The sequence below is a fragment of the Anomalospiza imberbis genome, chromosome 1 (assembly GCF_031753505.1).
Source record: "Anomalospiza imberbis isolate Cuckoo-Finch-1a 21T00152 chromosome 1, ASM3175350v1, whole genome shotgun sequence".
Lineage (NCBI taxonomy): Eukaryota > Metazoa > Chordata > Aves > Passeriformes > Viduidae > Anomalospiza > Anomalospiza imberbis.
In genome coordinates, this window is record NC_089681.1 from 127,634,022 (window position 1) to 127,649,072 (window position 15,051).

A 15,051-nucleotide genomic window follows, 5' to 3' on the forward strand; every position below is an offset into this window, starting at 1 on the left:
CCCGGCACCCCCGGCTCCCCCCACGCCGCTGGCGAGGCGCCCGGCGGGCACGGGGGACGCCGCCAGCGCCGTCACGAGGGCCCGGGGAGGCACGGCCTGCCGGAGCCCCGCCCCCCCGCGATTGTAAATAGAGGCGCCACGTGAGGCCGTCCGCCACAGGCGAGGGGACGGGGGCAGTCCCGGAGCTCGCGGATCACTGGATCTCTCAGCGATCGCCTACCTGCCACGCACCCGCCTCCCCTGCAGCGATGAAGGCCGCCCGCATCGCCCTCCGCAGCGCTGCTCCGCTGGCAGGGGCCAGTGCCGGCAGCGGCCGGTTGCCGAAGGAGGTGGAGCAGTTTTCCCGCTTCTCCCCCTCCCCGCTCTCCATCAAGCAGTTGTTGGACTTCGGTGAGAGTCGGGTGGAGAGGGGGGAGGTCGGGGCTGGGGGGCAGCTCAGGCCCGGTGCTCGGCGGCTCGTTTCCCCATGGAGGAGCGAGCCCGGGGGCTGCCGCGGGGGGTTCGGGAGCGGCGCTCTGCGGGACAGAGGAGGCGGCGGTCCCCGCACGGAGGGGTCCGCGCTCAGCCGGCGCTGAAGTCGCTGCCACCCCCCCGGCTCGGCTGCCCAGCGCCAGGGCGGAGGAGGGGAGCGGGCCCGCCAGGTATTCCCAGCCCCGCCGGGAATCTGCTGGCCCCGGGGGGTGGTGGTGGCGGCGGGGAGGTCGTCTCGGAAGGGCACCTCGGCCGCAGTTACCGCCGGCCAGGTGCCAGGGGCTGGAGACCTGTGAGTGCCGCCATCAGAGCTGAAGATACGCTATAACACGGCTTCGGCGGTGTTCGTAGGGTGCGGGCACTGAGAGGGACGTGGGCTGCGGGGCGTGTTCGTGCTCCACTTCCATGGAGTCGGGAGGAGCCACCAGGCGGAGCGAACGCGCTGTTCCCAGATCCTATTATCGCTTTGGCGGCTCTGGCGGCTGTGCGCACATGGTACTACCAGACGTCACCCCGAACGACCTCCTGTTTACAGAGGCCGGAGTGCTTCTCAGGGGATTGCAATTAAGACTCATGTCTAAATGGGAACTGTACAAGTATTCCGTCCAGGAACATGCTGAGTCTTACTGTCATGTAAACAGCGTTCTGCATAAACATGTAACAACGAACACTTATGTGAGCGGGCCGGTAAAAGCTTCATGATTGCAGAGAAATAGAGTCCTGAAGCTTATGGGAAGTCAGCAACCTGTATTTGCACCTTGAAACTTCCTTAAACAAAAACTGTGTTTTGGATTTATTAATAGGCTCGACCAATGGATGTGAAAGAACTTCTTTCGCGTTTTTGCGACAAGAACTTCCTGTGAGGTTTGCAAACATCTTGAAAGAAATTGATTTTCTTCCTGATAAATTACTAAGCACTCCATCAGTAAAATTGGTAAAAAGCTGGTAAGTGTGAACTGCTTGAATTCAGCATGCAGTTACACAGCTTTGAGAACTTTGTTGTTACAGACTTTTTTGAATAGTAGAAAGTATAACAAAACAAAAACAAAGTAGAAATGCAGTTCCTTCATCAGATCTGAGTTGCAAGCTGTTACACACTGTCCTTTTCTAGCATACTAAAATTAAATTGAAAACCAATATGATTATATTGTTATCTTTAAATAGGTGTGGTGGGTGGGGAGTCAGCAATTTGAAATTGCTAATAGAGAAGGGAGAAAAGAAAACGTGTTCTGTTTCCACACAGCATTACTGACTCTGAGACCCGCACAAAATGGGAAAGCAGGCTATGTACTTGTTTTGATCTCTCACTGATGGAGTTACTAACAGAGCTTCTATTCCAAAGTATATTGTCTTGACCTGTGCAGCAAATGTTTGAAACTCAATTAACATCATCTCTGCAGTTGACACAGTGGTTGAATCTGATTTAACCTTGCTTACTGGCACAGTTGGATCATTTGCAAGGATGGCTGACATAAAGAGCAGAGGTATTAGAGTCAGATCTAGAAACTCTTCTTAATATAGCAAACTGTTGTGCCTTTGCCATATGCGTCAGGGCTGTCAGATGTTAATGCAAGCAGCTCAGCTACTTAGCTTCTGCCAAAGCTGATCAGATTTGGAAAAATTTTGCTTAAGTGGCTTCCTGATTGGCATTGTCATTTGGATCTTCTTTTGAAATACATCTCTTCTAAAGAACTATAAGGGGATGCTGCATACCTTAAGTGAGGGCTTAGATTCCTGTCTGGTGGCAGGCACAAGAAAAGTCTTAAAACTTCTGGAGTTCAGGCAGTCAAGAAGTGTCTATCTGTCATTCCACTGTTGGTTGTAACGTGGATATTCCAAAGATACTTAAAACTTCTAAATGACTTGTTAGGACTAATGGTGTGCACAAGACAAAGTATTTTTGATATTGCTAGCTTAATAAAAATCAAATTAATAGCATATATTTCTTATGTTCTTTTTCAATAGGTACATCCAAAGCCTACAGGAGTTGATTGAATTCCATCAGAAAAGCCCAGATGACCAAAAAGTCTTATCTGAGTAAGCTTTTCATGTTTTTCTTTGAACTTTTTAGTTCACATTCTACTTTTCACAGTATATTGACTTTAGACTGACAGCCATGATGAGCTGAATTTGATAATCTAGTAGGAAGAGCTGAACATAGAACAAGCTGGTCAAAACCTCAGACCATGTTTAGCAGTGTTGCAAATAAATATAACCCATCGCAGCTTAATTTCAAGGTCACGTTACCCCTTGAACTGTCATGACAGAGAAATAAAATTTTAAAAAAATCTGTGCAGTCATATCTCTGCTTTTTTCCAAGATGTCAGCTTGGTATCTTTTTCCTTTCCTTACATTTTCATCTAGTCAAATAAATAAGTAAACAGGTGGTGAATTTGATATGCTTATTATCCCTTTTGTTTTAAAAATGCCAAATGCTTCTATGTTAGGTCAATAAAGAATTACTTTTAAAAGAGTAAAAAAACCACACTGTATTTTCACTGTACTTTAGTATTAAGGCTGTTAAGCACTTAACTGTGCTGGTGCTAGATTAGATAGTTACATTATACAAAGCTTGCTTCTATCTAGTCTGAGAATGATGTTCTAAAAAGCTTTTTTTTAAACCTAGCTTTATAGATACTCTAATTAGAGTGCGAAACAGACATCATGATGTGGTTCCTACAATGGCACAAGGAGTAATTGAATACAAAGACACTTATAAAGTGGATCCTGTCACCAATCAAAACATCCAGTATTTTTTGGATCGTTTTTACATGAGTCGTATTTCCACACGGATGCTAATGAACCAGCACAGTAAGTAGAAATTTTTCCCTAAGAGAAAACTTCAACCTAATGAGTAGCATGTTAATGTAAACACTTCTTAAAACTGCTGGAGAACTGCTTTACACGATTTTGTGTGACACTGAAAACTTAGAAACTGAATCTATCACTTAAGAAAGTATTGGGAAAACTTGTTTTCTAGACTACAGAACAATTAAAATAACTCTTTTGTGGAATATGTAGGGATATCATTCTTTATGTCTGAAAAACCTTTAGATGTGAGCTACAGAAAAGCCAACATAGTTTGCTAACAGTAGATAGCATTTTAACTCATAAAAGGCATAAACAACATTCAGTGTTTTATGTAATTACATGTTGCGATCACACTATTATTCTCAATTTTGTGGCTTTTTTAAATAACACAGTATTTGGGATTAAATGTTGTATTGTTCTCATGTCAAACAGCTCTTCTTTTTGATGATAAATCTGGCTCGGGACACCCAAGGCACATTGGAAGTATTGATCCTTGCTGTGATGTTGTTGAAGTAGTGAATGGTGCGTATTCTCAGAGCTTTAACATGTCTCTTCCTGATCAGTATCTGTATTTGACTGCAAGCAGTTTGAGTAGCCAGCTTCAGTTGTAGAGGATGCTGACTGGCTTTAATTGAAATAGCTGAAAGTAGTCTTATCAAGGCATGAGCTTTTAGAAGACAGAATTAAAGTAGCAGTAAAAAACCATGTTGGAGTAAGTCCTAGCGAGTGACAGATGAGGTTGGAGTTGAAGTTGTCTGAGGTGTCGAGATTAGTTTTACCTACTGGTAGATAGCAGATGCATCAGTTCCATACAATTATGGAACTGTACAAAGATTTGCTCATGCTACAGCAATTGCCCATTTTTCTCAAATTTCAGTGCACACAGTGGATGCAATGTTATCGTTCCCTTGAGACACATTCCAGTCTTAGACTGTCTAACACCTTAGCAGCTAGGGTGGTTAAAAGCTGTATTCTGCTATGCACTGGAATTAATTTTTACATTGCTTGATATTATACTTTATATAATTTATTTAAATAATTATTTCAGATGCTTATGAAAGTGCCAAGTTGTTGTGTGACCAGTATTACTTGACATCTCCAGAACTGAAACTTACTCAAGTGAACGGTAAGATAAGAGCCTATCGATAGCCAAAACTGCTTCTTCTACTGAATCAGAAGTCTCCCACTTCTGTAACCTTAGTGCACATACCAGTTGATCTGGCTTGGACTTGTTCCTCTTTGTTTTCTATTATAGACACCTCATCTAACCTCCCATATTAGAACACAAATGTTGGTATATCTTAAACACAACATTTTTGAGGTACCATTTATAAATTTGAGACAAGTCAGACAAACCTGTACCTAAAGCAATGTGAGAAGTTGCTAGAGAGGACCTCCATATCTGGAGTGAGGAACTGGGGCTGCTGAATGAAATGCTGGGTGTGGTCTGAGCTGCCTGCATGTGTCTGATGACAGCAGTCTGCTTAATGTTTGAAATCCTTTATTTATAAAGAGGAATACATACTTGATTATTTTATTTGTTTATTTGAAAAGAAACTTACTAAGCAAGTGGCAGTTGTAGTCTAAACACTGTTATGAATGCATAAAGCTGTTTGCCAATTTTGGAGGAGGGAAACTTGATTTATTTTTTTGTTTGTTTTGGCAATTTGCTAATTGTAAAATTTGGATACCATATAGAAAAATGTCATCACCCTTTTAAGTGTGTTTTATTTTTCCTTTCCTCTAGGAAAAGCTCCAGGAGAACCAATTAGCATTGTATATGTTCCATCTCATCTTTTTCACATGCTTTTTGAGCTCTTTAAGGTATGTTAGTATAGACTGAGAGAGTGAAGTGGGATGTGGGATTGTGGCCACCAGTAGCCTTCTGCTTTTAGAGATCTCATCTGCAGGTTTGCCCTACTGCCTTTTCTGTGGAGCGGACAATGTATTTAAGGAGTAGTGAGTGCAGCTGAACTTCAGTGCTGCCAACATGACATACAGAATCTGGCAGCCTTTAGCAACTGCTGAACTTTGGTCTTCTCCAGAAACCTGTTGACTTTAAGGGAGTTATTTAATTTACAGTGTCTGAGTTAATGTTGAGCAAGAACATTGTAATCTTTCACTCAGAAGAGTCTTGGCTATGCTTAGGTGCTTTAAGGTATGACACCTCCTCTCAACCTTAATGATGATAAATCGACTCCCATTATGCCAAAATGCTAAGTGTGTCCCTTGGAAACCAGGCACTGATAGGAGTAAAAGATAATTTTGGCTCTGTGTAAAAGGGATATGGTTTGAAGTGTATGGATTCAACAACCTCTGATCACAGTAACCTTCTTTTCCATAGAATTCAATGAGAGCAACTGTTGAATTCCAAGAAAACAGTCCTACTCTTTCTCCAGTTGAAGTGATAGTTGTTCTAGGGAAAGAAGACCTGGCAATCAAGGTATTTTGCTGGCCTACTACAATGGACTTACTGTAATGTTTGTTATTATACATGCATAGCTAGTTCTATTAAAGTATCTGGCCTCTGAGAACAGGTGGAAGACACTATGCATCAGCACAAGAGCATTCTCTTGATGATATGAACTTCCATGTAGCACAATTATCTAGTTGAAAAATAATGTGCTGCAAAACAAATCTTTGCATTTATGGCTGTTGGAAAGGTGTATTCAAATAACAGCATTTTAAATACCGTTCTTCGTGCATGCTTATTGTTAACTTTGTTCTCTCAAATCAGATCTCAGACAGAGGAGGTGGTGTTCCAGTGAGGAAAATTGAGCGGCTGTTTAGCTACATGTATTCCACTGCACCAAGGCCAAATGTGGATGATGGTCGAAATACCCCTCTTGTAAGATGCTTTCAATACTCATGTTGCAATTAGGTTGTTGTAAGTGTTGGTGGGTTAATAAAGGAGCACTGTATCCATCCTGCTGTTTTGTGGGGTATTCAAAGATTAACTGTGACTCATAAGTATTAATTTATGCTTTCTGAAACAGAATTTTAGTATTTAGCTTAGTGGACAAAAATATGCTTTTAAAGGCATTAAGGAAAGAGGAACATTACAACCTGAATCTAATTCCCTCATTTTTTTTTTTATTTCCTGCAGTCCAGTGACACTAATTTACTTTGTCTTCACTCTCCACTCAGTCCTCAAACTTCCTGTACATCATGCAATCTTTCTGGACGCAAGCACAACTGGAACAGTCTTTTAGGTTTTTATGTTTATCTCCCAGTAGAAAGCTCCTTTTACTAATCAAGCTGTACTAGCAATAACAAGGGAGGGAAAAATACTTAAAGTGTAAAAGTGGGACATACATATAGACCTTCCCTCTTCCATGGAGACCTTTTTTCTTGTGACTTTGGATTTTTAATGGTCAGCTTCAGCATTCTCTATGAAACCGATTAGAGATTTATGTTTTCTTCTAAGAGACGAGGAAATTCAAAGGATTTTTTTAACAGCTTAAAAATCTCTGAAGACTTTCCAGTTATTTGACTTCAAGCCATTAGATCTAGTAAAAAATAATTAATTTTATATTGTACTTTACTTTTAGGCTGGCTTTGGGTATGGCTTGCCAATTTCTCGTCTGTATGCCAAATACTTTCAAGGAGATCTAAATCTTTACTCCATATGTGGTTATGGAACAGATGCTATCATCTACTTGAAGGTATGTATTTAAATTTAGTTAAAGAAAAGATTACTACCATTAATGCAGTGGGATAACTACTAGTTACCATTTTAAGGTAAACAGATTCTCTGCTCATAAGTAGCTCTTGTTTTTTCTTGAGAAATGACATATTTCGTAACTGGTTTTTAACTGGTATCAAAAAAGTCACTTGGCTATAACTAGTCTATTTGAACTACTACTAGTGAGAGCCCTGTTGGTTTTCAGATTGTATTCCATGAACAAACAGATAGCACCTTAACACAAAGTACTCAAAGAGAGTGAAGTAAAGGTATGAGTAACAGATCTGGTTTGTTTACTCTGAAAACCAGAAAGTCCTTATAAACTAAATCCTTAAGGAGTCAAGGTGCTATTCAACATCTGCCATATAGTTCCTCTATGGGATTTAGATACCAGTAATTTTGAACACTGGGCATATAATTTGCACTGCTGTTTCTATAAGAAACCTGCTAACAACCCTAATATTCTTTTCTATTTTCTGTGCTTAATCATGGGAAAAAGTTGCTTTGAATTCCTCTTGCTAAACTGAAAACACTGAAGCACAATCAGAGCTGAAGTAGGAAAGGAAGAGACAGTTCAGATATATATATATATATATATATATGTAACACTTTTATTGAAAAATTTTCACTGGAATTTTGCAAATCAAAACCCTTTTCCATGCATTCCTGGACTATCTTGAAAACATGTTAGAGGGTCCTGCTTAAGGCCCATGAAAAATGCATAAATAGGATGAGATGTTACTGCAGTTGTCCTACCAAATTACCCAAACCAATCATAGATACTGAAGCACATAAACTACCACATCTATTGTAGAAACATTTGTGTGAATAACTTCGTTTTGTAGGGTCACTGGCTTAACACTTCAGGCATGCTGAATGAATTTTTGCTAAGTGACATTATTGAGAGATATTAACCTGATCCTTCTTGACTTTTAGGCCTTATCAACAGAATCAATAGAAAAACTACCAGTTTTTAACAAATCAGCTTCCAGGCATTACCAGGCTACCTCAGAGGCAGATGACTGGTGTGTCCCAAGTAAAGACCCAAAGAATATGGCAAAGCAGAGTGCAGCTTCCTGAAGAGAAGTTGATACCGAGACATCCCAGGGGATCAAGCTGACTTCAAGAGCAGCATTTGGAAGTATTCATCTACCTTCAAACAAGCAAGTTTCAGGACTAGTATAAGAAAAAGAAGATAAGAATATCATAAACCTAGGCTGTATGCACTGAATCTGAAACCTTGCTGTGGACTTCAGGATGAGGAAAATAGAAGCACATATGTCTTTAAAGAAGAGCTGTGTATAGAGGAAAATCAAGCTATTTTTTTACTATGATCAAAGACTTTGTGTGGTAGGGGTGTGCAATTTTTAAATCCTGTTTAATGCTTGAATTCTTAATACTGACTGATAAACGAGTTATGCTGATGCATATTTTTTTCTTAGAATAGTTGTCAGCAGTTTATCTTATTACAGAACTTCTCAGGTAGATAGATAGCATCCATACTTTAAAGTTCTATTTATTACATTTGGAAAAGATCCACTTAACATGGCAGTCTTGTAGCAAGATACCAACAGCATTCAAGTACAGCCTGACTGGAAAAGAAGAAGCCCTGGGAGGTAGGGAGAAAGTGTTTGCCATGTATAAGAAAGTCCCATTAAAAAAAAAAAAAAAGCTATTCCAGGAATAATTAAGTGATCTTCATCTTAAGTGATGCCTTGCTCTGTGAGTCACATTGCTAGATATTTTATGTTAAACTCTTCATGGGAAATCAGCCAAGTAGGGCTTCTATGCATAAGGTAATAAAGAAGAAAATCAGGGTATTTTTAAGACCTGCTGGAAAGAAATGGAAAGCTACTTGGTAGTAACAGCTCTAACATTAGGGTACATCTGGCCTATGTCCCTGTATTCTGGAGAAGATGTGCCAAGTCAGTTAGGATTTTCCAAGAACTGAAGTCAGACATTGCAAGTTGAACAGAAAGGCTTTGGTGATATGTATTGTATAAGCATGTTTAAAACACAGTCTTCTGTGTTTGTTTCTGTTGTGCTGTTAGATTAGTGGCTAAATACACTAAACCAAAATCTGCCAATCTGTCTTTTTCAAATTTGTATTGGACCACATCAGCTCAAAAACGTACATAGGGAATCTATACCCTGAAAGCTGTGGCTGAGCACTGAAGGTCTGTTGGAAAGGTTTTCAGGAGTGGTGTTGGAACTGTAAAAATTTATTCTAAGAACTGTTCATTGCAATGGAAAGGGCTTAGGAAATGTTTCAAAATGTAAACAGCACTGAAAACTACAGGAAATCTTTTATGAAGAGCAAAATAGGGGGAATTCCCACAGTAAAAGTGCCAGTAGGAGAGAGTTGTTCAGAAAATGTTCCATTCTCAGTAAGCTTCTTCCTTGCCTATCTTCTTTGTGTGTTTTCACTTTTGTAAGCAAGGTAAACTTAACCAATGCTAAACTATTGAATGTTGCCAAGCTGGCCAGTCAAAAGTTCATCAGGGCTCTAGAATATTACTTGATTTTTTTTTTTCCCCCATTAATTATCATGTTACCACATGTTTGTGATCCTTTGCAAAAAGTTGCAAATACAGTAAAACATCCTGCTCAGTATGATATTCTTCTATTAGAGATTTCTATTTATTGGGCAGAAAATGACTCCGTATTCGACTGTGATTCTAACATGGTTTTTAATTGGAAGCTACCTTTGCATTCTTGAAGTCCTGTTGAGATATATTTCTCATCGAAAATTAAATATATTTTGATATGCCTCATTTATTTTAAAAACTAATTTTAGATGTATTAATGATAACTTCTGAGCATGGTGACCTTAGTACTGCATCTAGGCTGTTTTTATCCTGGTGAATAAGCTGCAGTCACCAAAAGTCACCAGATAATGCATCTGAGCTCAGCTCAGTGAATGATATGGCTAATAAAAAAGAAATACCTTTGCCTAGAATATACAGGTGTAAAAATGATGCTTTCGCTGTCATAAAGTATTTGAGTATTTGTTGATTTTTTTTTGAATGGAATACAGGGTCAAAAACACATACCAAAATAGTCATTGTTGTCAAGTACACATAATTTATACCTTTCTGTCTGCATCTAGTAATGCTTGAACCTGAGTTACGATCTGATGGTACATTTGTAACACAGCTGCAGCTGATTCAGTTAGTAATTTCTGTTTCAAAGCAGCTGAGGCACATATGTGCTGCAAAAATGTTTGTGATACTGCTTGCAGAGCAAAGCTGCAGAACATTCATGATGCAGGCAGAGGTTGTGAAGCACTTAAGGAACATACATGAAATCTGTGTAGTATTACACGTTATGGCTATCTACCTAGATAATACAGCACCTTTTCCAGCATTCACTGACTTTTTATTCTGAAAGCAGAGCTGTAGTTTTAAGTCTTTTACTTGGATGTTGATGTTGAAATAGTTTTATAATAAAATGTTTTAAATGCTTGTCTGTGTCTTTGTTTTTTAAGAAGTCTGATGCAAGCAAGGGCATTTTATTTTAAGTCTTATGAAATGGAGTTAAGAAAAACAACACTCATACTGTGTCAGGTACAGCAGGGGGGAGAAACACTGAAAGAATGATCTGCTTATGCTTAATGTTGCATTGCTTGAGAGGTTACACAGTAACTAAAATCAGTGCATCACCTTACCCATCTCCTTTTTAATTAGGAGTGTATTCATTCTGAGGTGAGAATTGGGAATCTTCCATCAGTGCCTGTTCTGCACTCTAAAGTAGTCTTTTCTTCAGTTTTAAAGAATATGAAAATTGACTAAGAAAAAAAGACATCCATCACTGGGTTTATATCTAACAAAAAGTTTTCCCACAGACTAAAGGGATGGCTGTCTTTCAGCTCTGAAGCAATGGGACAGCTGGCTTTTCATAGCTGATGTGTAAGAAAATGGTAGTGATCAGATGGTGTCATGACCCAAAAGTCCTGTACACCTGGTGCTCTAGCAGACTTGTGTTGGCCTGGAGCCATCTTGCTTAATTTTAAGAAGATAGATTAACTGTAAAAACATACGTATATACTTTACCTGAAAGGAGAGAGATGAAAACCAGCCTGACTCCAGGTGTCTGGCAGCAAGTCTAAAAGTGACAGCCTTGTGTACAGAGTTTACCCTCCTTAACAATGATGGTTTCACCTTCTTAAGGGTTTTGACTTGTAATGCCAGGGAAGCAGATTACATGGCATCCCGTTTGCATTTTGCAATTACAAAAATGTACCCCTCTGACATATCCCAGTATGCCAGGTGTGTTGGGAGAAACATCCCCAAGCTAAAGTACATCAGGGACTTCAATAAACTACTACAGCAAACAAAAGGAAACCAACAACAAAAACACCCATTGTGTTTTCCATTGTTTTTACCATGCTGCAGTCTCTATAGACCGGACTTGCATATTTCCTGTCAGGTTTTTCGAAGCAGAAATACACATACATGCATTCTATACCTTGCCTATGGCAGGCTTGGGAGCAGGGATGCCCAAGTGGAGCAGGATGGACCCAAGCTGCTGTCTCTGCAACTCCCTGTTGAGCATATGGCCCCAGGAGACCCAGGGCTCTCTGCAGCACACTGTGCACAGATCATCAGTCCCAGCCAAGCTCCTGCAGTCTAGAAGGCAAAATGTGGGCTTCTTCCTTCCCCTGCACAAGCCCAGTTGGTAAGAGGCCATGCACCAGCTCTTTGTCACTGTGTGGGGCTGGCTTGTTGCTGGCATGTCAGGGGGGCACTGACATCAGCACATTTACCCACGGCTGAAGAGTGTTCTGGTTTCACAGGAGATAAGCAGGTGTTGCACTTTCGCCCTTTGCTCTCAGATTGGGACCTTACACAGCCAGGTTCCTGATGTCAACAGAAACCACGCCAAAGCACCCTGTGTTTTCTCTTCCAGATCATTAGCTAAAAAGTGTACACTGATTACTGGTTAGTGTTACTGGTGCCTTGGGCACATATCCAGATTAATCTCCCTGGAGCCTTTATACACAGTTGTTCATTATCATCATTTCCCTATCACTTAACCAAGTTTTTAAATCCGCCAGACTTTGCCCTTTACATGCAATAATGTCCTTCCCAAAGAATTATCACAAAGCAAGCTTTGCTACCTTTGATGAAAAACACTACTGGACTGAAAAATAGTTGGGTTTTTTCCCTCTTTCTGACAGCAATGATAACTTTAGAGGATCAGGTATAACACCAAAGAATTTTCTGCTCTTAAGTTTTTTAGACATTTTTGGCAAACAAGAGGTAGAACATGGCAATTTATGATCCCTCAACTCAGCTAATTTTTGGGGGTGGGGATGGTGAAGAATAAGGGGCACACTTCTGCATTAACATCTTTGGGTTTGTATTTCCCAGGAACTGTCAACGCAATTTTATATGCCTATGTCCTGACCCTGTATTACAGGCCCTAAGGCGGCTTTGCACATCTGTGCTGTCATACACATTTGGACAGAACAACTGACTCAGTACCTGGCTATATGCTGCTGCTCCTCACAGTCAGCAAGGAGAAAGGACATGTTGGTGGGCAGCTTCAGTCAGTCCTGCTTCTCTCCATTCACCTCACAGGGAAGAAAGGGCAGAAATACCCACAGGCAGTCTTAATTCTTCTTGCAATTTCAAATGTTGGGTGTCAAAGCAAGTAGCTGGAACACAGTCCTGGGTCTTCAGAATATCCTGAGGGCTCTTAATAATGTAAGACTTTTATATAAACAGAAAAATATGTATGGGAGGTATTAATGTATATGTATGACCAGGAGCTGCTCATCAGCTCTCCTCAATATTCCTTCTGCAACTCTGAAAGAAAATCAAAGCAGAGTGCAACAAATTGGCCCATGTAGAATTAGCACAATTTCCCTGTGTCATTCGTGCTTTGCAGCTCCTAACAGGAAGATGAAAGAAAGGAAAGCATCTGTCTGATATCCTGCTGTGTGAAGGGCACAGCCTTGAGGAATGAGTCTCACTGCCTTGCTGGGAGCCATGTCCAATTGAAAATGCAAACAGAATTGCGATGCAGGAAACACAGCAAGAGGAGCGACCACCAATCCCACTATTTTGAGCTGCTGAACATTCTCCTGGAATGCGACAGAGAGTTTCTAGTTTAGAACAGGTATGCTTTAAGAAGATACATTAATGTGATACAGCCCTGTCTGCAAGGCTCAAATAAGAAAATCAAGGGGAAAAAAAAGACACTTGTTTACATTGCTGTTATAGGTTGGACTTTCTGTACTTAGTCACATCACTAGACTGAGCCTGAAAGCTGAGAACCTTGGCAAGGGATTCAGCACACCAAGTACAACACCTTATCATGACACTGTGTACACGTCTCTGTGTGTGTGCTGAGGTGTGATTTGGATATCTCAGCTGCCTCTCATGACCAGTGTCAGTGTATGCAGAGAACTCCAGAAAGCTTTTCTGAAACAGATGCCTACTTCTGGTGCCTGAATAGCAATCCTGTCTCCAGTGGCAGAGTTCAACTGACTGTAGTGGAGCCCCAGACACAGGGGCACCTCTAGGCACCTGTATTTAGATGGCTTCAGCTGTGAGCTGGCTCCCAGCTCATTCAGTTACCTAAAAATAGACACCCAGTCCTATATGAGGCAGGCTGGAGTACTCTTCCTGTCTCTCATCTGGAAGACAGAGGTCTTCCACAAGTCCTTTGTCATGCCTGCTAGTCCCATGCAAATACCTTGTATGGACAATCCTGGCTTTCTAAAGTATCCGTGAATATTTATGTTTAGGTAAATGACTCAAGTCCTTTTACTAGTTCTGTGTGGTTGTGGGAAACTGGAAATACAGAGCTCAAAATTATATTGCTGCTGTGTCATTGCTGGCCAGGGTGGATATATAATGGGAAAATCCCAGACAATATTTATTCTGCAGTAAATGCCAATGGGATCACTGCAGATGAACTGGCTGCTGGCACAAACTGTGTCAGCCTGGAGCTGCCTCTGTGCAGCTTGTCATCACTGACATTGCTGATCTGTCTGGGTTTGGGACTGGTCCTAGGACCACATGATCGCAGGAGACAGCATGAGGCTCATCACTCTGCACCCCACAGGGCAGCAGTGCTGCCAGACAGCTCTGAGCCATGTTTACTACTCCTGGGACAACCAAATACCAATTGCTGAGCAGACCTTTCACAGAAACTTAGGAGCTAACTGTAGCTGATGCTGATTGTTAAATGCCATGATGCATACAGATAAATCAGGTGCACTGAAAGCTCTTTTTTGTAGTGTTTATTCCTTACAGTGGTTTTCTCTTCCTAGCAGCTTTACTGCCCACAAAACTCTGGGTTGATTTTTAACAAATTAACTGGAAAACAGGTTTGAATACCTGCCAGAGCTACTTGTGGTCTCCTCCAATCACTGTGGCATGCAGCACAGTTAGTAACAGGCATTGCAAAGACTATTGGTGATCCGTTGCCACGCCCCTACTTACGAAGGGCATTACAGGTGGAATTCAACCTTCACACAGGGGTGGATCAGATGGTTTGGACCATTCTCAGTGTTACCAGGCTTGTGTCATTGCCTCACAGACCACAGGAAGCTGTTTGCACAGGCATAAAACTATGTTTGTGTTGACACAGAAGCACTTGTTTCTGCTTAGTTAGGACCTATTATAAAACCTTCTGATCTCACAACTTTCCCTTGCTTCTAATCAGCTTCACCTCAGGTTTTACATAAATACACAATGAAGAAAACGTCATTTTCAAGCTCTGGCCAGGGACACCTGAAGTTTTCATTATTCATGATATTAATGGAGATGCCCAGAAGTCTTCTGTGGGTAAAAATTTGTTCACGTGCTTCTCCTGCATGGCCTTGCCCTCTTGTTCCTGTGTTCTTCCTACTCCTGATACTGATGCCTGGCTCTGCATGCTGTGACCCTATCTTCTGTAGCCAAAGGATGGAATCAGTCTTTTAGAGACATGTCACACTTCCAAAAGCTTTTGATGATTTTTCAAGGCCACTGGATGGTCAGTTCACTTAAGGAAAAAAATCAAATTGTAACACCTTCTGCATATTCCCAGGCTAAGAAGAACAACATCTTCTTACATAGATGTTGTTTTAA

At 41.0% G+C, this 15,051-nt stretch overlaps 1 protein-coding gene across 1 annotated transcript; it reads left to right on the forward strand.

The window, feature by feature from the left end:
* Positions 1-138: 138 nt before the first annotated feature.
* Positions 139-10,431, forward strand: PDK4 (pyruvate dehydrogenase kinase 4). Its single transcript, XM_068210717.1, has 11 exons — positions 139-390; positions 1,275-1,416; positions 2,437-2,508; positions 3,098-3,282; positions 3,715-3,804; positions 4,331-4,408; positions 5,030-5,106; positions 5,627-5,725; positions 6,020-6,130; positions 6,834-6,947; positions 7,904-10,431. The coding sequence occupies exons 1-11, from the start codon at positions 249-251 to the stop codon at positions 8,045-8,047; spliced, it is 1,254 nt and encodes a 417-aa protein (XP_068066818.1). The 5' UTR covers positions 139-248; the 3' UTR covers positions 8,048-10,431.
* Positions 10,432-15,051: the final 4,620 nt, after the last annotated feature.

Bases quoted from the DNA above. Each gene is read 5' to 3' on its own strand.
- PDK4 (XM_068210717.1), top strand. From the start codon at position 249: ATGAAGGCCGCCCGCATCGCCCTCCGCAGCGCTGCTCCGCTGGCAGGG. The intron at 1,417-2,436 runs GTAAGTGTGAAC...CTTTTTCAATAG, and splicing joins GTAAAATTGGTAAAAAGCTG to GTACATCCAAAGCCTACAGG. The intron at 5,726-6,019 runs GTATTTTGCTGG...CTCTCAAATCAG, and splicing joins AAGAAGACCTGGCAATCAAG to ATCTCAGACAGAGGAGGTGG.